General features: G+C 34.9%; 4 protein-coding genes and 2 pseudogenes across 5 annotated transcripts; 2 read left to right on the top strand and 4 right to left on the bottom strand.

Annotated features, from left to right (window-relative positions):
* Positions 1 to 348: 348 nt before the first annotated feature.
* LOC104762376 (structural maintenance of chromosomes protein 2-1) lies at positions 349 to 7722 on the bottom strand. The gene is made up of 20 exons (XM_010485651.3): positions 7035 to 7722; positions 6060 to 6740; positions 5817 to 5960; positions 5436 to 5726; positions 5175 to 5360; positions 4930 to 5094; positions 4789 to 4848; positions 4609 to 4671; positions 4200 to 4291; positions 3972 to 4068; positions 3171 to 3287; positions 2835 to 3053; positions 2543 to 2683; positions 2294 to 2461; positions 1744 to 1928; positions 1549 to 1642; positions 1366 to 1454; positions 1019 to 1244; positions 781 to 855; positions 349 to 673 (listed from the first exon to the last, which is right to left on the bottom strand). The coding sequence occupies exons 1-20, from the start codon at positions 7350 to 7352 to the stop codon at positions 557 to 559; spliced, it is 3528 nt and encodes a 1175-aa protein (XP_010483953.2). The 5' UTR covers positions 7353 to 7722; the 3' UTR covers positions 349 to 556.
* A 223-nt stretch (positions 7723 to 7945) lies between these two features.
* Positions 7946 to 8729, top strand: LOC147923113 (uncharacterized; annotated as a pseudogene).
* Positions 8730 to 8843: 114 nt separating this feature from the next.
* Positions 8844 to 11114, bottom strand: LOC147923112 (NAC domain-containing protein 101-like). Its single transcript, XM_087498153.1, has 3 exons — positions 10883 to 11114; positions 10068 to 10253; positions 8844 to 9915 (listed from the first exon to the last, which is right to left on the bottom strand). The coding sequence occupies exons 2-3, from the start codon at positions 10225 to 10227 to the stop codon at positions 9047 to 9049; spliced, it is 1029 nt and encodes a 342-aa protein (XP_087354279.1). The 5' UTR covers positions 10228 to 10253; positions 10883 to 11114; the 3' UTR covers positions 8844 to 9046.
* Positions 11115 to 16142: 5028 nt separating this feature from the next.
* LOC104763632 (pentatricopeptide repeat-containing protein At5g62370 pseudogene) lies at positions 16143 to 19465 on the top strand (annotated as a pseudogene). Its single transcript, XR_015588119.1, has one exon. The product of XR_015588119.1 is annotated as a pentatricopeptide repeat-containing protein At5g62370 pseudogene (transcript).
* A 368-nt stretch (positions 19466 to 19833) lies between these two features.
* On the bottom strand, positions 19834 to 20663 carry LOC104762373 (21 kDa protein). The gene has a single exon (XM_010485646.2). It carries the CDS (start codon positions 20595 to 20597, stop codon positions 20010 to 20012), a length of 588 nt encoding a protein of 195 aa, XP_010483948.1. The 5' UTR covers positions 20598 to 20663; the 3' UTR covers positions 19834 to 20009.
* Positions 20664 to 22624: 1961 nt separating this feature from the next.
* LOC104762372 (pectinesterase inhibitor 11) lies at positions 22625 to 23679 on the bottom strand. Its single transcript, XM_010485645.3, has one exon. It carries the CDS (start codon positions 23453 to 23455, stop codon positions 22847 to 22849), a length of 609 nt encoding a protein of 202 aa, XP_010483947.1. The 5' UTR covers positions 23456 to 23679; the 3' UTR covers positions 22625 to 22846.
* Positions 23680 to 25560: the final 1881 nt, after the last annotated feature.

Here is a 25560-nt window from a genome sequence, read left to right as displayed (position 1 = left end):
ACAAAAATTGATGCCCAAAATATTTTTTTACGCGAAGCAAAACACTATTGTTTGGTAATTTCGTTGGAACGTTTCTAGGGTGTGCTTTTGAAGCAAATACGTTTGAGTATTGCTTAGGTAAGGCTATCATGACCTTTCTTGCCTTGTTTTACGGCGGAGTAATACCACTTGTGCGGAATTATTATACCAAATCGTAGCTCAAGAGAGTAAAGTGAAATGTCGAAGTCTCAAGGTTGGTTCAGTTAATCAAGCTCACTCTTTGAGTGCACTTTAAATCACCTTGTGCAACTCTTTCAGGAACATGATGATCTTGATTACTAGTGCAGTACATTGCCTAAAGCAGTCATATTCTATACAAAAGATCTTGATTTTCAATGCAAAGAGAGTGCTACAAGGAACTGCCAAATTGCTCCCAAGTAAGTTTTTTAGCTTAAAAATATAGACATACAAAGTAAAACATTAAGCTGTAAAATTCTAAATGGGATTGCAAATCTGCATAGTGATGAATAGTGTTTGGAATACATTCTTGATCTTAATTAATGACGTATAAGACGTATCACTTGGTCTGCTTTGTTATTGTCCTTTGGACTGTTGAAACTCCATCAACGAACTTTGTTCGGAAAAGAACGTTGGCGTTGTTGAACATTCCTTCTTTCAGCGAGACCACGATAAACTGTTGAGAATAGAGTTTCAAAAGCAGAGAAGGTTGTGAGGCCAAAATTGGATTTAAGTAAACACACATAAGAGTATATTAGTAAGGCTTGAAATAGAGATTTAGACCTGCGAGTGAGGGAAATGAGCTTTTATCATTCTTCCTATGTTCTGTGTGTGACTAAGATCAAGAGCTGCATCAACCTGAATAAATCAAAATCATGAGTATTTCTCTTTTCACTCACCAATTGTTATTGAATACCAGTGTTCCACATCAGAAACATAAACAGACCCTTTAGATCTTCTATTGTAATTTGAAATATCAATTGGGAACTGAGAAATCTGAAATTGAGAAGCAGAGCTGTACCTCATCTAATATATAAAGAGGAGCTGGTTTGAAGAGAAGCAATGCCAATATTAGTGATAGCGCAAGAAGTGATCTTTGCCCTCCACTGAGTTCTGATAAAGACTGTTTCCAAACTTTTCCAAAGGCAACACGCACCTCAAGACCATCAAGGAAATTACCGCTTTCAGGAGGTTCTAGTTTTGCCATGGTGCCAGGTAGTAGAGTTGAAAAGATAGATCCAAAATCCCTAAAAAAGAAGGATTTAACATAAGTTGATATATCATATTTTCATTTCAGACATGGAGGAACGAGATCATGAGCCTAAGAGCAAAGAAAAACTCATTGTTGGAGAAAAGATAGATACTCACTGGTTAACTTTAACCCACGTAACTTTCAGGGTTTCTTTTTTCTTCTCATCAAGCTCCTCAATCACTTTTGTGATTTTTGATTTGTCATTCTAGGAAAAAAAACCAAAAAACTGCATTAGTGATGATGGCACACGAAGCTATTGAAATACATTGTAAAGGCGCTCTCTGCCTTCTGCAACTGACCTCGATAGTATTTTTCTTCGATATCAGAGCATTGTATTCATCTTCTGCTTTCTCAAACATAGCCATAACCTTCTTGTTCACTCTTTTTTCCAAGCTTCATGAGGGAAATAAAAAACCAGGAAAAGAAGAAGAATGCCTGTTATTTTGATATTGCACTTCAAGAATGTGAAGACAATATAGGTTGCATTAACATACCCTGATTGATCTGCCTGAAGTTTTTCAAGTTTTTCTCTAGCTACATACGGATCACAAGATTCAAAATCATAATCTGTCCCTCCTTTTCCAAAAAGTTGCTTTTCAGATGCTATCCATGTATGCTTTTCAACAAGTTTGTCTACCTTCGCGGAACAATCCTTGTGATCTGTTTCCATCCTTACGACCTATAAATAAATTGGAAGAAACAGTTGTCACGAAAAGTATATTCCTTGACATGCAAAAATTTCAGAAAGTACTAACTTCTCTAATTTTATATCACAACCAAGTTACAAGAAAGTCTTGACTCTATATCCAGTTCAAGTTCACTTGCCATCCCCAACAGCTGTATGTTACCCATTGAGACGTTTGAACTTTAAAAATTTTAAAGAAACCCAAGGCAGAAACTCTTAACAGGCAAGAATAGTGAATACGACAAGTAACATTTTTATACAGAGTGCAAGAGAAACATAATCAGACTGGTAGTAAGAAAGAAACAAGCAAGGCTGCTTTGCAAAACCTAAAAACAGCAAGAAGACAAAACAGAAAGTACCTCATTTTCCAATTTCTTTCTCTCAAGCTTCATCTCACTAAGCTTCTGCAGAAACTTTTCCTGGTCATTGACCAGACCACTTATCTGTGTATCACATTCCTTCATCTTTGCATGTATCAACTTGAGCTCAGCAAGAGACTCATCATGAATCTTCTGTAAGGCATCAACCTGCAGAAGAATCATATTTTAATATGATAAATTTCTTCATTTTCAACAAATTTCACCAAGAGTAGAAAAAATTACAGTTACCTTGGCTCGCTGCTCGTCTACTTCCGAAGTCAGAGTGCTAATTTGGGTTTTCAATGAAGCTAACTGGCTCTCCAAGGACGAATGTTCTTGCACCATTGCTTCTTCCTCCATCACAAGCTTCTCTTTTTCATTTTCATGACTCTATGAGCATGACGAACCAGAGACAATGTTAAAGCGAATTGAAAAGAAGGCAATATTTCATGATAAAACTGGATAACTCAGGACAAGGAATTATAAAGTGGATTCATGAAGTTTAATGACATGTAAGTAATTGACTAAAAATATTTAATACCTTTAAATCTTTGGAAGCTGCCTGCATCTGAGATTTGATGGTCTTAATAGTTTTTTCCAAGTCCTTGAGTCTTCCCTCTCTGTTTTTGTCATGGTCTTTAATGGAATTCTCTAGTTTGGAAACAGTATCCACACAATTTTTGTAAGCAAGTTCCTTCTCTTTGATTTGGGATCTCGCTTCTTCAAGCTCTTCTTCAAGTTTTTTTACTGCTTCACCAAGCTGTGTATATGACAAATGATGGAAAGTATAAACCCATGTTCTTCAAGTATCAAGAAAAAACCCAACGAAACTAACAATTTAGCTTAAAAGATATAGATAGAAGATGGAGATATAAACCTTGTGGTGCTCATTCTGTTCAGCCCTCTTCAAAAATAAGGACAAGTCATACGTTTTTAGCTCCAACTGTGCATTAACATCTGTGAATTTCTTTTGAAGAGGCTGAAGCTCTCTGATCTGTGATATCAAGATAAACCAGCAGTATACGTTTAAAATACTGAAAGCACTTTAACTCTGTGTGGCATGAGGAGTCTATAGAGAGCAATTAGAGCATTAGTACGCTACTACTTTATCAGTTTCTTAGTACAGTAGAACCTCTATAAATTAATATTCGTTAAATTAATAATCTCTATAAATTAATAAATTTATTCGGTCCCAAGTTGGGACTAGTGTAATTTAGGACATAATTCGATAATATAATAAGATAATATTTTTTTTGAAAATTCTTTGTAAATATATGGTTCCATCAATAATATAAATTAATAATTACATAAAATTATATAAATATATGTATATAATTTTTATTAGAGTTCATTTTTAATATTTAACTGTAAAAAAAAAATTTGAGTACTTTCTTCAAAACATGATAATTGCTATTTTCATTTTAATTGGTTTTATAAAAATATTAATCATAATGATTAAATTTTATTTTTAAACTTTTTTTACCAAATTAGGAAAGTCTCTTTATAAATTAATAATTATTAATTTATCGAGAAATTAAAACCTCGATAAATTAATAGAATTTCATGGTCCCAATATTATTAATTTATAGAGGTTTTACTGTAATTTCGAAATATGGCTAGTATCTGTCAAAATCCAAAATATTTAGACCTATCTCGTAAGAATCGCTTAAGGGTTTACCTGCGCTTCAATGTCAGCCAACCTTTTTTGGTGTCCTTGTAATTTTGATTCAGCTTCTGCCAGGTCATGAAGTTGCCTGAGGAGATCACCTCCACCCCTAAGGCAAAGGAAAAAATATGACCAACAAACTTTTATTTTTGAGTTTTAGGCATTTCTGAACCACACCCGTAAAAAATCAAGGAGATGACCCTAACTAGAGATCTAAGCGTTCAAGAAAGAAAGACATACTTGCGACTCCCACCAGTAAGAAGACCACTTGGCTGGAAAATATCACCTTCAAGCGTGACACTTGGAGTCCGAATATCTCGATTGAAAGCAACCTGCAAAAGAAGCAATGAGGGAAAAATCAAAGACTGAACTCTAGAGGCAGAAGCAATAAATAAATAAAATAGTAGGAAGACAGTCGGAATAAAATCATGGTAGATGTTGCACCTATAACCCACAACATTGATAAACTTTATAATAGCATTATCAGATGTGATTCGTCAAGAGTTACTAAAAAGGAGCTCAATGGAAAAAATGTGCACACCACATATTCTACGTATAGAGTCATACATAAGTTAACATCTTCTTACAAGAAAAGAAGCTGAACGCGCTAGCCACATGTAATTAATATTAATGCTTGGGAAATACTTACTTCCTTGGCTGCATCAGTAGTTTTGCAAACAAAAGTGGAGCCAAAAACATACTCCATGGCATTCTGCAAAATACATATATCACACAAATATGAAGTTGAACTTGAAAATTCAACACTTAAAAGAAACATGCGTGAGATAAAAATTCTCAGCGATGGAGGTTACTATATGCAGGTGGGTACCTTTAGTTCATCGCTGTAACCGACTAAGGAAAGTGCCAGTTCAGCATTATCTTTTCCTACCTGAAATATAATAGAAAATTAGCAAAGAAAATGAAAACAAAGAGATTAATTTTGAAAGTACCAAACAATATAACTACATACCAATCTAGCAGTCGCTTGCTGCACTCTAGGCTGAACAACGTAGGATTGGATTTTGTTCAGAGGTATAATTGTAACTCTTCTCCTAAGAGCACCGTTCTGAAGGAGCTGCTTTCCAGTATCTTCTGAGTCAACAACAACATTATACAACTTCCCACCAGCAGTCACCTGAAAATAGAAAAGCAAAGTAACTTCAGGCAATTAGATCCAACAATGTGTACTATGAAATGATAAGATATATAGTCTACCTCCAACGCTGTCATTGAGGACCTATCTTTTACTTTTATTAGTTTTGCGACCACACCTTTCACCTTAGAACGGTCAAAGTTCCTCTCAGGATCGCGGTATGTAAACTGAACATTTGCTAATTGAGCTGATAACCCACGCACTTTATCTTCCAGCCTTTGTACAACTTCAAGTTCGGCTCCGCGGTCCTAAACAATTATCTCAGTCAGAGATGGATACTTTATATAGAAGTAGACAAAATTAACTTAAGTGACCATGCTAACCTTCTCCAAAGCTTCCATCTGACCCTCATTATAAGGAATAGATTCAAGTGTCTTTTTTACACGTTCCACATCATTTTTCCTGGCTCCAAGTTCATTCTCCACTTCAACGGCTTCTTCACGTTTTGACATTAACTGAGATTTTCTCTCATTTAGCTCCTTTGAACAGTGTTCTATTTTGGTTTTCAGCTGTTTCAACTCTGTTCCAACTGTTCCAACAGCAATCTTTGCATCCCGTAGTTGATCTTCTAAGCATTTCTCTTCATCTCCACTACTCTTACCAGCTAGTACGCCCTAAAAATCAAGGGACATAAACCCAATTAACATAAAACAGAATGGATATTTTTTGGCACGGAATAGAGCGACGTTATTTAGTGGTACTACCTGGTGTTCCTTTTCACACTCTTCCAATGTGGTGGAGAGTTCCTGGAATCTTTGTTTTAGATCTGCCGCTCCTTCCTCAGACTTCTTCACAGCAGCAGCTCTCTCTTTTACGGAATTCTTTAAATCTTCAATATTGTGAACAATCTGTCAAAACCAAGTAGGAAGTCATGAACGCCAGAAATAGCTGAGAATCTATAACACTTCTAGTAACAGATAACATAACAATTTGGTCCTGTCTCTAACCTTTTCAGCATTCTCTTTTTCTCCCAAAAGGGTGTCCTCCTTGTTGTTAAGCTTAGATGACTCACGTGTCATTTCTTGAGACAGTGAATCCACTTTTTCTGACAGAGTTTTAACTTCTCCCCCCATGCTGGCTTCCTTTGCCCGAGTCAGAGTTTTTATCTGTTTCTCAATTTCCTGTATATCTCCCTGCGTCTTTTCTGTATCCTCGTCGATCTTAGTGAGTTTGGTCTTCATTTCTCCAACTCCAAAAACAGCATTGTCTCTAATCTTCTCTGCTTGAACATATTCAAAGGCAATACAGAATCTCCTTAGTCGATCCAGTTCGGCGTTACCATTAGCCCACTGCATGTATTGTGATTTTTCTTTCCTCAACTTCTCCAGAGCCGGCAAAATTTCATGATCAAGGAGCTTATTAATCTCATCAACCTTGGTTTGCTTCTTCTCAAGCGTTTTGAGTGCAGCTTCTTTCTTGTTTTCATACATTCTTGTTCCAGCAGCTTCTTCAAGCATGGATAAAATCTCGGGAGGTTTCATGTTTAGAACTTTGGTGATACGCCCTTGCATAATGAGAAAATGTGGGTTGTTGACATTAAGCTGCACCGAGTGGAAAAGATTCTGAACTTGACTTGGTTGTGCTAGCTTCCCATTTATCAAATACTTGTTCCTACCACCAACTACAATCTTGAAACACCAAAAGATACAAAACGAAATGGTCACTTAAAGCAAATAGAAGACCCATTTCACCATAACATTACAGCATTAGTTAAGAAGCTAAACTCAAAACCCCTAAGCTTTATTCTTTATACATCACAAATTTTGCTACTTTTCTGAAGCCCAACTGTAATCCTAACTAAAACAAGACATGCTCTTTGGCAAAAAAGATTCACAATTCCAAGTTAAAGTCTCAAATTTTGACAAACCCATGAATTGATATCTCAACGATAAGTAGAAGGAAAGGAGAAACAAAGAACATACTTGTCTAGTGACAGTAATCTCCGGGTGCTCCTCATAGCCTAGAGGGCTCCTGTGTCTCTCGGAATTGTCAAATGTAACCGAGACAGTCGCTTTAGTAATCCCAGCTTGTCCTTGCTTATAGACAAGCTCCTGCAGATTAGCAGCTCGAACCTGCTGGAGATTAGTGATACCCAGAACGAAACAGATCGAATCGAGGATATTGGATTTGCCCGACCCATTAAGACCCGTTATCGCATTGAAGTGTTGATCGAAACCAGAAACAACCGTCCTCGTCGCATACGATTTGAAACCCTCTAAGCATATCTCTTTTATATGCATCTTCTTCCCCCAAATTTCCCTCACTGACTGTAAAAGCAAACCCTAGATAGAGCGAGTAGAGTAGCTTAAATCGGAAAACCCCAGAAACCCGATTTCAAAAATTGGAAATTTTAGATCGAAGGTACACGAAATTGAAACGTTGCAAAAGAAGCACAAGTCGAATCTGAAGTGTAATTTTTCTTTTTTTTTTTTAATTGGCAGAAGATTTTTAATAATTAGGATTTAGGAGTCGATTTGGGATTTTGAAAACGAGGCATCTGGATTTGGGAACAGAGGAGCGGGAAATTGAATTTTCCCGAAACCTTCGACACCGTTTAGAAGGTTCCATATTAATGTAACAATGTAATATGAAACTCCCACAATGGTTCGTACCTTTTATGAATGATTAATGCATGGTTTTATATGTTTGTTAATACATAAATTTCATGTTGGACCAATGGATATGAAGCAGATTCCTACAAAGAAATATATCGATATCGTCGAGGGAGTTAAAAACTTGAGTGCCGACGTGGATTTTAGTATGGCCACGTAAATTTGGCCTCAGACGGTTATATAACACGTGTAATGTAATTTCACAAAAACCGTCGTCGCAACCCACTACGAGAGAATACGAGAAGTTGTTTTATTTTAAAAATCTTTCGTAAATGGGAGTAAAAAAAATAACCAAATGGTTAAAAAAAGGATGAAGACGACGACGACGGCGGCGGCGAAAGCAAACCCAATCTTGGAGAAGAAACTCGAAGAACTTGAGTGTTTGCTAGAAGTAATCGGTTCTGGTAATGGTGATCATACTATAGCATACCGGGAATTCAAAGACCGGTTTCTTTTCACGCATACCCTTTTAACTGCGGAGATAACGTCGGTTAAGGAATGTGAAGAAGGAGCAGAAGAATGATGAAACTTCGTTGCATGGCTAAGAGGTTAACCGAACTTGAAGAGGCTTTCAAGGAGTTGACCGGTCCAATTAACGAACCGGACATGCAGAGTTTGGAAAGTGGTGGTGGTGTCAATGTTGATGATGAGACCGGTTTGGTTCGCTCGTTGGTTGAAACGTTGCACGAAGAATATAAAGACGATGCGTCGTTAGAGGAGAAGTTGACGAAGAGAAAAACCGAGAGGATGAAGACGAAGCGGTTTAGGGGTTTGGTTAGTTTTGGTTTAGTTGGTTTTGTTGCGAGTATGGTTAGTTTCTATGGTTATCTTTGTGATCAAACGAACGAGAAGACCATCATTCTCACTCCTACTTAATTTTCGTAACAATTTGTTGCTCTTGTGGTTCATTGATTACGATGAGAGTAATCAAGTTACAATGACTATTGTGTTATATATTTTCAGTATATTTTGGCTTTCTATATGATTAATGTCATCACTCAAAAATCTTGTCTCTTGTGTCAATAGTGCGATGTTGTGTTCCTAAACTGGTAGACGATCTGTTTTGTCAATTAGCTTATGTGTTGGTTTTGATTATGTCTACTGTTTACCAGATACTAGTAGAAACAAAATAATATGATCTTTATATTTATATATGGGATCTTATAAAACTATAAAGTTACAACACAATAAATAAACAATTTTTGTGTAAAATAATAATCAGTAGTCGTTAAGACATATGTATGATATGTAATCAATAAGCATGAACCTCAATTAATTATATATAGGCGTGCGGATTTACACACACGTTTTAAGGATTGATCTTACGTGTGTGTATTTTGAGCCCAAGAGTAGAAGGAACAAGGAGAAGAAGTGGAAGAGGCATTCATAGAAACCATTGTTGCTTGCTCTTCAGAGAGATGATGAAATGTTTCATTCGAAGAGTTATCTGATGGATCTTTATTTACTTCTTCCTCTTCTTGGCCCATGATTAGCTGAGAAGCAACAAACTTGTCAAGCGTTTGCCAATCCATCACTTGATCATTATGATCATCATTGACTAGTAATCCTGATTGATGATGACCACCATTACTTGTGTTCATCATGATCATATGATTATCATCATTGGTAATAACAGGACCATCGTCTCGTTGCATTATCGTGGTTGGGTTTGCGTTAATAGTGCTTAGTACAACACCATAAGGGTCTTGATCATTCTGATGTAATGATGATGAGCCTTGAAACATTCTTGGACTCTCTAGATCAGGGAGATGGTAGTAATTACCATTAGCAACATCCATTTGTTGCGTGAACCAATTAGATTCTTGGCCTGATGATGATCCCATCATTGTTCTTGGATTGTTGTAATTCATCGTGGTTAGTTTCTTCTTGAAAGCGCGACAAACCACCCATCCTTCCTCATGAGGTGGTCCATTTTCATCGGTCTCAAGACGGTATTCATGCATTATCCAATCGGATTTCTGACCATTCGGGGCCCTACCTTTGTAAAACACAAGAGTCTTCCTCATCCCAACAAGCTCTTGCTTTGAGTATATGGCCTTGTCTCGACCTGTTGCTTTCCAAAATCCGGAGCCCGTTGCTCTATTGGTTCGTGTCCCAGTTGGATATTTCTTGTCCTTGTGGCTAAAGAAATACCATTCCCTCTCTTCTCCCGTCCCTCGTCCACATAACTCTATATAGCCCAAAAAAATAACATTTTAATTTAAAAAAAAAAAAAAATACAAGATCTTGATTTTGAATTAGAAGTTTCAAAACCTAGTTTATGTAGTATATATTACGATTTAACTAATGAAATCAAAATGGAACGTTGGAATGCATACATACCTTGGATGTCCCATGGCTCGATTTTGTAGAGATCGACATCTTTGATTACATCAACTTGCATTCCCGGGAATGCAACTTTGTTCTTGAGATAATAGTCAACAAGTTCTTCATCGGTCGGATGGAATCGATAACCGGGAGGAATGTGCGAGAGACTCTCCATTATGATCTACTAATTTTTTATATGTTCTGCAATATGGCAATTTGTAACACATACTTTATCATCGGTACATAGAAAGATATGCATGGAACTGATGTGAAATTAAGAATTCAAGTATGCCTATAATAAAAATGTAAAAGTAATTATGATTAAAGTATATTTGATCCATTTCATTATGAAAAAGTTAAATTTGATACTTTGATTACTCATAATGATTCCATTGAACAAAACTTTATACACATAAAATGATACTAAAAACAAAATTACTTAGTCGACAAAAACAAAAGTAATTACTTTTATGCATGGTTTCAAAGTAGTAATTCACTTTCCACAGTCGTTAAATGAACATATTATTATTAATTATACGCCCCATATCTTTTAATCTTCCCATTCTCCCATTAATCTATCTGACGTATGTATATATATGAACCACATATATGAACCACATATATACATACGTCAGATAAATTAAGTTAACGTACATAGTTTCCAAGGAGAATAAAATCAAAAATGTAATATTATGGAAACATAGTTGTTCTCGACTTCTCGTGAACGAAAGTGAGTATATTTGTGAATATATATATATATGCGATTTTGTAACATATTGAAGACCGAAAATCAGAAACATACATTGTTCTCTGTACTGAAAGAAACTTACTTGAATCTTCTTCTTATATATATGCAAGCTTAGTAAGTATTCGATTTTTTTTTTGTCTTCTCTTGGTTCCTCGTAGATTTGGAGAAAGAGACAAAAGCGTTTTGTCTTGTTTTAGTTGTTTATGTTGAGAACACTAAAGACTTCGAGTGTTCCGATTATGGCGGATTCTCTAGGCTTATATATACACATATATATAGGCACATCAATGTAAACAGAGACAAAAAGCTCTCGTGATGGAAAAGGAATTGTGCTTTATATTATAATTTTTTTGTAATTTATTTTGTTTAATACTTTATTAAGGGAAGATTCTATTTGGATTTTGGGGGTCTTTAATTATAACTAAGCTATCACTGTCTTTCTCTCTCTACCTGAAGTGTTGCATAAGTTTTCACTTTCTACACTGTGTGTGATAGAGAAGTAATGTGATCTTTTAGAACTATCTCTCTACCAACCATTGAATGAGACGTTTTTCAAATAAACTACTTCCCTTTAGTTATATATTTGACAAATACTAATTAAGCGTTTCAGTTGGTGCGGTCGTGGCTGCAATTGTTCACGTTTTGTGGATTGGTGTTCATACCGCTAAAAGGATTAAATTTTTGTAAGCTAAAAAAATATTTAAAACCAAATTGTACATATCAAGATTTTTATAAACTTGAAACATTAAAAAAACTCTTGGTAACATACAATAGAGATCGCGTTTATTAAAACTAGATAGAAAAAGAAATGGAGTACTCTTTTAGACGTCTTAGCCATCAACAAAAATTGTTGAAATTTTAACCATTTCACACCTTTATCCGCCTGCGTTTATTCTCCCGCGTTGATGTTACTCGAAGTCTCAAATATGTACGACACTTTAGATAGTTAGATTAAACTATAAAATCCCTAGTTTTTTAATTGACCGTACGTTGATCGTCAACTAGCAATATATATAATATCCTATATAGTCGAGTTATTTATTAGATTCGTTTGGTGAAATGGATACGTATGTTCTTTTTGAATAAGAAAACAATGTTTTTTTAATTAGTGTGACATAGTTGATCGATAGTTAGCCATGGAAAAGGTTCAGAAAAACTTATATATATATATATATACATATATTTTAGCTTTACAATTTAACTAATGAACAATTATAACGAACCGAAAGAAAGAGAGAACTTCTACAAGTTGATAGGATACTTTTCCGCAGTTATAATCTGTGCAGATTTTTTAGAATTGTAAGGTTTGAACCCATTGGATCTTACTTTACGTAAAGTTTGAATGTGTTTTGATATGAAAAAACAGATTATATGAATTCCAACTTAAAAGTTGTAAATTGGGAATTAAACTATACATATCCATATAAAACTCTAAGATGATTCAGCCATGAACAAAGATAAGACAATTTTCTTATAAAGTTTGATTGTGATGATTGCTTAAAAATTAAAATTACCAGTTATTTATACACAGATTTAAATAAATATATTTTTTTTGTCTCTTTCTAGTGTTTATAATTAAGATACCAACGAGTACTCAAACTAGAGAAACAAATCACCAAAAAGTATATTAATATTTTGTCAAGTTTTTGTACTACTTATATGAAGTGTTTTATTTTATTGTAATTAAATAGACGGTTTTTCTTTTCTTTTGAGTAAATGTAAATATTGTAAGAAACAAACAAGTGAACTATTAAAAACAGAAGATAACAGTAGAATAATTTATTAAAAAAAAACAGTAATAAAATAACGTGGCGTGACATGAGTGGTTACGTAATAACACAGGGAACATCATCGCCGAGAAAAAAGCTCCTTATCGCCTTCGGTGCTGTCCCCACTTCACTTCCTTTTTGTCCCCACCAAACTTCTCACTTGTTGAGTTCTTCCTTCTTCAGTTCTTCTCAACCCTTTTAAACTTACATCCAAATCCTCCATTTGATTCATATTTCTAGACATTATAATAAATTCTCGAATGTCAAGAAAACATACGTTTTCATGTTTTCTTTAAAGTAGGCTTAGAGTTTTGAATATGCATGATCACATATATGAAGATAGGCGAACGTATATTTCTATGAATAAAAAAGTTAATACAACGTAACTACTTTGAAAATTTGATTGTCATACTCATACGTAGGTGATACAAGATTGATAACTTAGAGAAACATATGTGGTATTTACTTCTTAAGGTAATCGAATTTTTTTATGACCGATTGAAATTCTATACTCATACCATATGGTCCACATTGGCATTTTTTTCAACAAAAACTTGATCCGTAAGTTCAATCAAAATAATTTTTGTTATTTTCGTTTATTTCTTTATTTGTTTCTGTTCACTCGTTTAATTGTTGTGGTCATACATCAAATTCACATGAATATATACCACGTTAGTTATATTTTTATTTGATAAGTATCGATTTGTGGGTTTGTCAGTCTAACTATAATTTTAAGCTATTGTTGTTTTCAACCATGTTAAAATTTTTAGGTTATATTTATAAATTTCTTCTTGAACAAAAGCAAAGTTCAGAGAAATTAGAGATCATAAGGATCATTAGATTATGTAGTAAATATCATGACCTAATGCTAGACCTTATTTTTTTAGTTTTGACGGCAGAGTGTGTCTCTTTTCTCTCTTTTTCCCCTTATATCAGTGTCTCTCTGATATTGCTATTAATATATATAAAAATAAAATAAAAAAGGTGGTTCTTAAGCAGTACGCTTCTATCTCCAATTTCTCCACTTGGAACCACTATGATTATACTTGCAAATTCTATATATCATTTTAGTATGGTCTTTATAAAGATATATATAAATATTGCACGCATCTAGTTTCGTGAGTAATATGTACGTACTATAAAGAGATGGATGAGGTGTATCATGTATGTATATAATATATATGTAGAGTTGTGAGAATGCCACTTTAAATTTCGAAAAAACCAAATTTTCATCTGTTTCATATACAGTATTAGATGATGGGACCGACAAACCGACGGTTTTGAGTACATTGATAGGTCTTCGGAAACACTGAGAGAGTGACAGTTATCCAAACCAATCATACCACACGTTTTCTTTACCCAAGTGAGCAACCGGTTTAAGTTGGTTCGATTGGATCTTAAACGGTAAAGGTAAGCACCAGTACATCTTGTGGCTGAAGCCGCTAAGTTGGTCCCAGTAGAAGAAATTATATGATTGGAGTCGTGAGCCCGGCGTGGTCCTCCTAGCCACTGTCAAGTCAGCCATTGCCAACGAACCACCGTTCTTTCCGGTCTAATAAGTGGGCCTTACGGGGGGCCCGTTATCATTATGTGGGGTCCAAAAGTAATGGGGGCTACACGTGAAGCTCGTGCGTGAGTGTGTGTATTAATCTACCTCTTTCTCTATATAATGTACACCAATCCATATTTCATTGGGCTATACATATCTCACTCATATCACTTACACATGTATGTATTTAGAATGCAGCAATCAAGAACGAAAGGATTGGTTATATTAAGTATATTGTTTGATGAAGTCGTTTAAACACACGCGTATATATGAGAAGACAAGAAGAGTGGAAGTGTGAAACTAGAGAATTGATTTTCACTTAGTTTGTACTTTGTAGTGTAAACTAGTTGAATTATTAGCAAACAATTATAATTACATTCTTTGAAAGAAAACAAATCAAAAGATGAAGAGAAAATGTTATGTGAGGTGTAAATTTGAATAATGTTTTCTTGAAAATGATTGGTTGATTGTGGAGTTGCGGAGATCATTCCTCCACCACGATGTATTCATGGTCATATAAGCCTATAAGGATATGACGACCAAAAAAAAATACAAATCATAGGGAACATTATAATCATTTACAGTATATACAAATCACAGGGACCGAAAAATTACGATTTGTATATAATAAGACCTTTTTTAGAGTTTAGTTTTGTCTTATTAAAAAGCAACTTACAAGATATTATATAATAAAAAATTAGATCTTCAAGTATGTTAGATTAGGAATGATTGACCTTTTATTCTAGTGTATTGATTACCTTTTTTTTTAATGCAATGTTGGCATGATATTACTTATTCTTTTTTCTTCAATAATCATATTATTGACATGCATAAACTAGCATAATTACAAAGGAAACAATTGCAACATTTTTGTAACGGTGATATGTTCTTCTTTTATTTGTGAGCTTCAAACCAATCAAAGCTTATGTCTTTAAGTACAAGAGAATAGAAACAAAAATTAAAGTATTAAAAATCACCCGTGCACAATGGACGTAAGTAATATAATTATTTGAAAAATAAGCTCAAGTGTAAATAATTACATGAAACAAATAATCATGTCTTTTTTAGTGCTAAATATATTTGCACTTTGTGAACACGTTTCCTCCACAAATTGTCAACGTTCCCACCTAATGCTAAATTATGAAGGGAGAAATCCTTCATTTTCTTATAATTCTCTTATTTAATATTGTTTCTAAAGTCACCTCATATGGTAAATAATAATGAGAACTATAGATGTATTAATCATATGACTACGAAATTAGAACAAATAAAGGACAAGAATGATTGTATTTCATGTTCATGTCATTTATCAGGTATCTTTAAAAGAAAATCATACAATTTGTTTATATACAGTATTATACAAGAATTAAGTAGTCTACTAGTGTAGTTTATAATATTGGTGTGGCAGAGTTATATAACTTGAGTTCATATTTTTGTAAATGTGTTATGGTCGATGATATAGGAAGAATTGTAAATTATTAACGTTGATAAAAAGAAAAGAATATTTGAAAATGTTCAACAGTCTTGGAAGCGGAACTACAAAGCCTTGTTGCAACAATGCACCAGATGTGGATCCGAGGCTATACACAAGTCATCTTTGAAGGAGATAATCAGCTAGTTAATAGATTGGCATGGGAAGAAGTACTCAACTTCACGGCTCATAACTGGACAAGAGAAGTCATTCATTGGAAGCAAAAGTTCACAAAGGCAAAATTTGTTTGGACAAGAAGATGCAATAACAACGCTGCAGGTCGATTAGTGAGAGAACCCATGAATAATCAAACTTTTATCTCTTACTTCTATGTTCCTTCTTGTCTTATAAACATCTTTCATGAGGTTTAGTCAATGAATGAAAGCTGTTAAAAAACAAAGAATATTTGAAAATATATTGTAGTTGGGCCTACTAATGTTTCATGGGTTGGGCTAAGTTATAGCAACAGTTTAACCATCGGTTTAATTTTGCGTCAGCAAATTCTGGTTTAGATTTATAAATCTGATTCGACCAAATTTACCGGTTCATACACTTAAACCAAACACACGCGAATTGGACTGAGACGACACGGCGACGACAAGGGTTTTGTGAGGATTTTGTAACAAACCCCGCGCTTTGCCACTCATCGTCGTACTAGTTCTACTTCAATCAGCACTTCTATTTGTCGGCGTTAACTGTCTTCAAAATCTTTACTTGTTTTAGTATCTGTTTGTTGTAAAGTACGATGCTTTATCTCGATTCTGCTACTGGGGAAATCGTGAAATCGAAGAACCTGAAGAGGCTTTCAATTGAGAAGCCCTGAGATTTGGGGTTGTGGTTTGTAGATGATGTTAAAGGCCAAGGCTTTATGTTATCGTTTAGTGAAATCAAGAAAAGCTACTTCTTGTGCTCTTCCCTCTGAACCATCTCCCTCCCCTTCAGTAGCCGCCGTCTCCGCCGCTTATGGTGACCACCGGTCTCGATGTTTGTCTTTGATAGTCAAACTTGGTCGGAGAGGTCTTGTAGACTCTGCTCGGGAAGTGATTCGCCGTGTTATCGATGGTTCTTCTTCTATTTCAGAGGCGGCTTTAGTTGTTGATTTCGCGGGCAACAATGGAATAGAACTCGATTCGTGTTGCTGTGGCGCATTGATAAGGAAGCTGACGGAGATGGGTCAGCCTGGATTGGCTGAAACTTTCTACAACGATCGTGTAATTGGAAATGGTATGGTTCCTGATTCGTCGGTTTTAGATTCAATGGTGTTTTGTCTAGTTAAGTTAAGGAGGTTCGATGAAGCTAGAGCTCATTTAGATAGCAGTATAGCTTCTGGTTATGTTCCTAGTAGAGACGCTTCTAGTTTAGTAATTGATGAGCTTTGTAATCAAGATCGATTTCTCGAGGGGTTTCATTGCTTTGAACAAGTGAAAAAGGGAGGCAGTGGTTTATGGCTTTGGTGTTGTAAGAGATTGTTTAAGGGTTTGTGCGATCAAGGACACTTGGATGAAGCAGTTGGGATGTTGGATACTCTCTGTGAGATGACGAGAATGCCTCTGCCTATGAATCTATATAAGTCTCTCTTTTACGGGTTTTGTAAAAGAGGATGTGCTGCTGAAGCAGAGGCTTTGTTTGATCATATGGAAGCTGATGGTTACGTTGTGGATAAGGTCATGTACACTTGGTTGATGAAAGAATATTGCAAGGACAACAATATGACAATGGCAATGCAGCTTTACTTGCGGATGGTTGAGAAAAGTTGTGAGGTTGATCCTTGTATTTTCAACACTTTGATTCATGGGTTCATGAAGTTGGGTATGCTTGATAAAGGGAGGCTACTGTTTAGTCAAATGATTAAAAAAGGTGTGCAGTTGAATGTTTTCACATACCATATAATGATTGGTAGCTACTGCAAGGAAGGTAATGTTGATTATGCATTGAAGCTCTTTGAGAACAACCAGGGTGTTGAAGATATATCCCGAAACGTGCATTGTTATACAAATCTTATATATGGGTTTTACAAAAAGGGAGGATTGGATAAAGCTGTTGACTTGTTGATGAGGATGTTAGAAAACGGGATTGTCCCGGACCATATTACTTACTTTGTTCTCTTGAAGATGCTTCCAAAATGCCACGAGCTTAAGTATGCTATGGTTATCTTACAAGCAATTTTTGATAACGGATGTGGGATTGATCCACCAGTTATTGATGGTCCTGGAAACACTGAGGGAAAGATTGAGTCTTTGCTTGAGAAGATTGCTAGAAAAGATGTGAATCTTGCTGCTGTGGGACTTGCTGTTGTCACAACTGCTTTGTGTTCGCAAAGAAAATATACCGCTGCTTTATCTCGTATCGAAAAAATGGTCAACCTGGGATGCACACCCTTGCCATTCTCATACAATTCAGTGATCAAATGTCTATTTCAGGAAGGTGTCATCGAGGATTTTGGTTCTTTAGTCAATCTTATTCAAAAACTGGACTTTGTCCCGGATCTTGATACGTATTTGATAGTGGTGAATGAGTTATGCAAGAATAATGACAGAGACGCTGCATTTGCTGTTATAGATGTAATGGAAGCGGTTGGGCTGAGACCTACCGTAGCTATTTACAGCTCAATTATTGGTTCTCTTGGCAGACAGGGAAGAGTTGTTGAAGCGGAAGAGACGTTTGCCAAGATGCTTGAGTCTGGGATTCAACCTGATGAGATTGCTTACATGATTATGATCAATGCTTATGCTAGAAACGCAAGAATCAATGAAGCAAATGAGTTAGTTGAAGAAGTCGTGAAACATTTCGTTAGGCCTAGCTCTTTTACCTACACGGTATTGATCAGCGGGTTTGTGAAGATGGGTATGATGGAGAAAGGATGTCAGTATCTCGATAAGATGCTTGAAGACGGTTTATCTCCAAACGCGGTGCTGTATACTTCGCTCATCGGTCATTTCCTCAAGAAGGGAGATTTTAAGTTTTCTTTTACATTGTTTGGTTTGATGGGAGAAAACGAGATTAAACACGATCATGTCGCGTACATCACACTGCTTAGCGGTTTATGGAGAGCTATGGCACGAAAGAAGAAGAGGCAGGTTAGTGTTGAGCCAGGGAAAGAGAAGCTTCTTCGACGTCTTCTTCACACAAAGTCATTAGTATCAGTCTCCTCTTCTTTGTGCAACTACGGATCAAAAAGCTTTGCAATGGAAGTGATTGGGAAAGTGAAAAAGTCTATAGTCCCCAATCTATACCTCCACAACGTCATTATGACTGGATATTGCGCTGCTGGGAGGCTGGACGAAGCTTATAACCATCTAGAATCAATGCAAAAGGGAGGCATTGTTCCAAATCAGGTTACTTACACTATTCTGATGAAATATCATATCGAAGCAGGGGAGATGGAATCTGCTATAGATTTGTATGAGGTGTCAGATTGCGAGCCGGATCAAGTTATGTACAGCACTCTGCTTAAGGGTCTCTGTGAAAGTAAAAGACCTCTTGATGCTTTGGCTCTGATGTTAGAAATGCAGAAGCAAGGGATTAATCCAAATGAACACTCTTTTGATAAGCTGCTTCAGTGTCTCTGTTACTATAGATTGACCATGGAAGCGGTTAAGGTGGTTAAAGACATGGCTGCTCTTGATTTCTGGCCCCGTCCGATAAGCCACACTTGGTTGATTTATATTTTGTGTGAAGAGAAGAAGTTGAGAGAGGCTCGTGCTTTGTTTGCTATAATGGTTCAGTCTGGACGATCTTTATTAAATTGTACTAAACCGGGATTATTGAGAATGCTTAACCAGAATCAACAACTTTAGTTTTTTTTCTTCTTGTTCTTATTTTACATAATGTAAATGTTATGTAGTAGAATACTGAATTACATTTATTTTTTCCTCATATATATATATGTAATCCTTAAAAAAAACAGTATTAAGATAGATACCATGTGTGAAATCTATCAACTGTAAGCTGTTTTGTCCGCCATTACTCAAACAAAAGTGGTAGAAAAGACAGCTTTTCTTCACGTGACTTATCTTTTTTAAAAAAATTATCACATCAAGCATATATATTAATATTATTTTTGAATAAAATTAATTAAAGTGAACAGAATGCAAACTTTAAAGAATATTAATTGAAGATATTTATTGAAATTGAATTAGTTTCGATTCATTATTATTGAAGAGATTTTTTTTTTGGAAAGTTTTTTAAAGTGAGAAAATGATAGATGCATGCATAATTATTAGGTACGAAAAATAAAATAAATGTTTTCTTGGAAAATATTTTTATAATCAAATATTATGAAATACTTTTTTTTTGTTACATATTGATTCTGGAATCTTAATGACGAACATGCATACAGTACATTATCACTACATCTTATACACAGAAAATCATAAGAAAATTAATAAAAGCAAACTAAAAATAACTATCACAACTCTCTTTAGCCGTGAATAGAAGCAAAGTGATTAATCAAAGCCAAGGCATTACTCGTTAAATGAGCAACAACCAAAATCTTCCCTCTCACCAAAACCTTAGTCTTTCCGTTCATCTCATCTCTATCAAATCCCTCCGTACATGTGTTCTCATCTGTCAAAGCCGCACTTACCCAAGTCTGCATATCGCTCATGTAGACCTCATAGTTCGAGCTACTTAGCCGACACATCTCACCAATCGATTTCCTAAGCTCATCTAACGTGTCAGCTAACTCCTCGACGCAGTCTCTCATGGCCGCTGCTTCTCTCGGCTTGAGCCGACTACTCGAGAGACGTACCATCATTGCTGAAGTGGCTTTAGCCGAGGCTAATGTGATGTTGAGAGCCGCGTGAGCCATGAGCTTGGGGCTTGTTTGGATGAGACTGGCTTGAGTTGAGAGTGAAGTGAAACAGAGTCTTGGGTAGGTTGTGAAAGTGCATGATGATTTTACGAACTCGGTGTTTGTTGTTATTGTATGGACTGATTTGAGCATGGCTGTGATTATAAGAAGAGATGTGAGGAAGTGATGACGATTGAATCTATAAGTTTCACCCATTTTGTTATGTGTATTATGAGCTTTAGTGATGATGATGACTATAGGTTTGTAGTATATATTTTCATGTGATGGGGGTTACATATATATATAGAGAGAAATTATCTGATTTTTCTTTTTAAAAAATAAACTTTAAGATCAGATATAATAGGCAAGTTGCAATATGGGATTTGCATAATGAAGATATTTTACACACCAAAAAAAAGGGGGAAGAAAACAAAAAAAAAATCTAACATATGAAAGCAACACGGAAAAGACACTGGATGTAGGGTAAGGAATTTGTGGATTTAAGACAAACATAATCATTTGTTTAATTAGGTATTAACTACATTTAGAATGATATATCTGATTGGTTAATAGACCATTCCAGTGGAAGTTTTTGATCTTTTTCATATGCAAATGGAGAGTCGGCTACTAGCTAGGGTCCTATTCGTTTAACAGTTGCTTGTGATAACGATCAAACAACAACGATTACTGATTGTGATCATGAATAACAATTACTGTTATTGATTACATAATAAATGATGGATTTTATTTGAACGATTGTCTCATGTATATATACATATGGATTTTTATCATGTTTACAATGTTAATTATATGTGAAATATGTTTCTTACAACTTTTGGTCGCAAATATGGAACACAAAATAAATTCCATGCTAAAATATCATCTTCTGCTAGAAAATGTTGTAGTTTGTTTTGAAAAGGGAAAAAATATATATTAAATTTATTATCACTAAAATATTGTTAACTGAAATTTAAAATATGTCGACCGTGGAAACCGAAAGCCAAAAAACATTTAAAGTTATCGTCCTCCTTGTAATCAATGCAGCTGCATGTGGCCTACGGTCATCTTCAAGATTTCCAATTTGGCAAAAAACATTGCGTCTGCCCCCCAAATATTCATATTTATCCTAATCTTGATATCAAATACAGACGTACACGATGTGAAGTGTCAAGTTGTATTGTGAAAGGAAATTAAGTTGTGCATGTCTCATTTTCTGTATAAAAGAAAAAAAAAAATGTCTTGTTAGTTTGGTCATTTTAGTGGTTGGTTCAATAACAGAAGAGTAATGAGACTCATTTATCCCCGTAAATGTTAAGAGGTCTTGTAAAGACATGATTTGTAGATTTTGCGTACACTGTCGTCTATCTTCACCATTATTATTCAGATATACTATATATCTTGGCTCTTGGCTATTGCTGGAAAAAAAAAAAGATGAATATATCAATAATGCTGAGAAGTGAGAACAGATATAAAAATGGGCTTAGAGGCCCAAAAGCCGTTTGTGGAGAGAGTTAGCTCGAGTAATATCATATCACATACGAGAGGCTGCCGAACGTGTATGTATGTAATGTGTGTTTATCGTATGTACGATTGATTGGTAGAGACAAGAAAATTAAAGCCATAACCTAACAAAAATAATGGAAGCCTTCATAAAAACAAAAGAAAAATCAATGGACAAAGCCAAGCAATGACGAGATTAAAATATGTGCAGCACGCTGTTTTTGAAAATGTTTTATCATCACATGAGACATCACACGTGGTTGAAACGACGAATATCTAACATCAAATTATCAAATCCACTTCTTTTTTTCAGGCTAGAAAATAAAATATTATTTCAAAACAATATTGTCCTTTCTATTATATTTACTTAAATACAAGATATTAAGTTTTTTCGCCAAATAATCTGATCAATCTTGTCAATGAACACATATTTTTGGCAAAAAAAAAAATCTTGCAAAACTTGTCACATGAACTAAATCGAAGACCAAACAACCACATGGTCCATGCACAATACATTTGAAACCAAGGATATTCTAAAGCCAAGACCACCATGATTCAAATGATACTGTTTTCTTGTCACCGTTTTCAAATAGCAATGTAGAAATTTCGTTGCTGATATCTACAATTGTACTCTTTTTCTTCTCTCTCTTTGAAATAAAGGTTGATGCAAACCATAAAAATGTGTGCCCAACTTGCCACAATGAAACTAAACGGTTGTGAAAGAGAGAATTGTCAAATATATATGTGCCAACTTGTCCAAATTATATAATTAATTAGCCTTTTTTTTTTCAGGATACAAAAAGCTCAAAATACACACACGAATACTATTATAAACCACATACAACACAAAAAGAAACTAGCAAAATCGGAAAAATATATCACGTGACATACTAGTAGCAAGACATTACATTATCTCAACATATATTTTACAGTACACAATATTTCTTAAACTATAGTTTTTAAAATTAGTAAGTTTTAGCAAAAGCATTAATCAAGGACAAGGCGTTGCTGGTTTCGTGGCCCACGTTCACGATTCTAGCCCGAACCGAGTTCTTGATCCGACCATCCATAACCCGACCCGAGAACCCATCGGAGCAAGTGTTCTCGTCGGTCAGAGCCGCACTAGTCCAAGTCTGAGCATTACTCATGTGGTACGCAAACTGTTCTTGATTTTTGGCACTACCACACAGCTTCAGTTCTTGGACCGACTTGGTCAGACGGTCAACGGTATCGTTGATCTCCTCGACGCAATCATGGACGGCTTCGACCTCGCGCTTCTTAAGGCCCTTCATACGTGTCAGACGCGAGACAAAGAGCTTCGTGGATTGAGCTCGGCTCAATGTCACGGCTATAGCGGTCTCGGCTAAACGTTTAGGGCTTGTTTGGATGTCGTTTGCGTAGACGGAGAGTGATTGGACGCATAAGGCTGGGTATGTTGTGGTTTTGCAAGAGGACTGGATGAAGTTTATGGCCTTTTTGGAAGCTCCGGCTGATGAGGCTGTTGTGGCCGCGGTGAGCTCCAGCGAGAGGAGGTAGGAGATTGTGAGGATTAGAAAGAGATATTGTTTCGCCATTGCTGATTCTTTTGTGTGTGTGAGAGAGAGAGAGAGAGAGTGGGTACAATATGTTTATTTAGTGTTGGAGAGATAATTGAGTGTGTGGAGATGAAAGAGTTGGAGTTGAATATTTATAGTCGGTACAATTTTTGTTTAAGGGTTTAATGCTACTAGTGGTAACATGCGGTGCAATATTAAAACTTTTCACTTTATTCATGTTTACTTACACACGGACACGGTGGAATATTGAAAATTTACACTTTATTCATGTTACTTACAACACGGTGGGATATTGAAAATCAGTGGAAACGGAAAAAGAAAATAGTGGATTAGAGAGGTCGGCAAACATAAGATTAATAGTGGATTAGACTTTTAGTATCCAGGGATATATATATTTTTTTTTGGGTGAAATTTAGTATCCAGGGATATGTTCATTTTAGTTAATTAATTAAATCAAATTTGAAACCAAACTAATCTTTAAATGAGTTTGAAACTAAAATAGAATCTGAACGAGACCAAAATAATGTTATCCCTAAATAATGAAACTAAATAGAATCTGAACGAAACCAAAATAATGTTATGCCTAAATAGTTTTGATTACAATAGAAACACAACTGAAACGGTACATATTAATGATAGATTATGTTTAGTTTTCTTTCATATGCTTGGTTTGATTACTATTACTATACTATGAAGTATGAATTTGCTCAAAGCCAAAAAAACAAGAAAGACATGGAAACAAAAATTTGATTCGAAAACCTGATTTCAATATAGGCAGGGATTGATTAATATTAATTGGTGTGTTTGTTATTCTTTTGTTGGCTCATATAAAAATCAGGAGAGGGTCCACACTCGACGTCGGTCCAGATCATAACGTGAAATATCAAATATCAATGCATAATTTATATATAAAACATAATCGGATACGAGTAGAGAGATAAGCATTTGTCGTTTTATTTGAAACAAGAAAGAAACCAGAAAGAGCGAGAAAGAAATTGCACCAATCAAGCCGCAATATAATACAAGGATATAATTAGATTTGGACATCTCTTATATCATTGTCAAATCGAACATCAGATTCGGTCATTAATATCTCTATCCAATCAAATTGGCAAATGTCTTTCTGATTAATGTTCAAATGAATCTTAACTTAAGGTAGTAAATCAAAATTAGGTTATAGTAAATAAAAGTAACCTAGAATGGAAAGTAGTGGCTTACCGACATGACGTGACTGTTGTTTCCACTGCGGTACGGATCATTCAGAGTGTAGTTGGCCTCTGTGGTTTTATATATATATGTATATTTTTGTTTTTTCACTCAAATATCTTCTTGAAAAGTTGGAAACTAATCATATTGTTTTGGATGGGTCCTTTACTGTCGTGTATATAATTAAAAGCTTTGGTCCAATAGTAAGATGAAGAAAAATAATTGAGGAAAGAGGATGGATGGTTGATCACTACGAAAAATTCAAAATTTTGTAAAAATACCACAAATAAGGGATAATAAAATGCAAACAAACACAACAATAATAACGGGCATGTGAACGTGATCCATAAATTACTTGGTCAAAAGCACCGCCATACCTTCTTCTCCGCGTAAGGGTCATATAATATTTGATATCATCCCCTTATTTAATGTTCTACGTTTTTAGGCAATCGTGGAATTAAAGAATCACCTCTTCCTTTATAAATTATAACTAGGTATCAATCCGCACTAGGTGTAAAATAAATTGATTTAAATAAAATATTATGAGTAAAATTATTATTTAAAATTTAAGATTTAAGATTTATCTGTTTAAAACAAAAAATGTAAGTAAAGTTTTTTTCGTTTATTTAAATCTGCGTTTATAAATACGTTTTACCCGTGAAATATTTGAATTTGAAAAATAATTTCAAGGTGGTGTAGAAAGTTTTGATGTCCTTTTGTGTTTCTAAAAATCAAATTCACATATTTTATGTTTTACATTATTTTCTATATCACTATACCATTAAATAGATAAAACAATATTTTAAACTAATTGATTTCATTTAAATTAATCTTAAATTTAAAAATGCAATAAGAAAAATGATAAAAATGGTAAATAAATGAATAATTTTTTTTTTGTGAAATGTAATTACTTTTAA

This window comes from Camelina sativa, chromosome 18 (assembly GCF_030686135.1).
Source record: "Camelina sativa cultivar CO46 ecotype springtype chromosome 18, ASM3068613v1".
In the NCBI taxonomy this organism is placed as follows: domain Eukaryota; kingdom Viridiplantae; phylum Streptophyta; class Magnoliopsida; order Brassicales; family Brassicaceae; genus Camelina; species Camelina sativa.
This window is presented reverse-complemented; position numbering and strand designations above follow the sequence as displayed.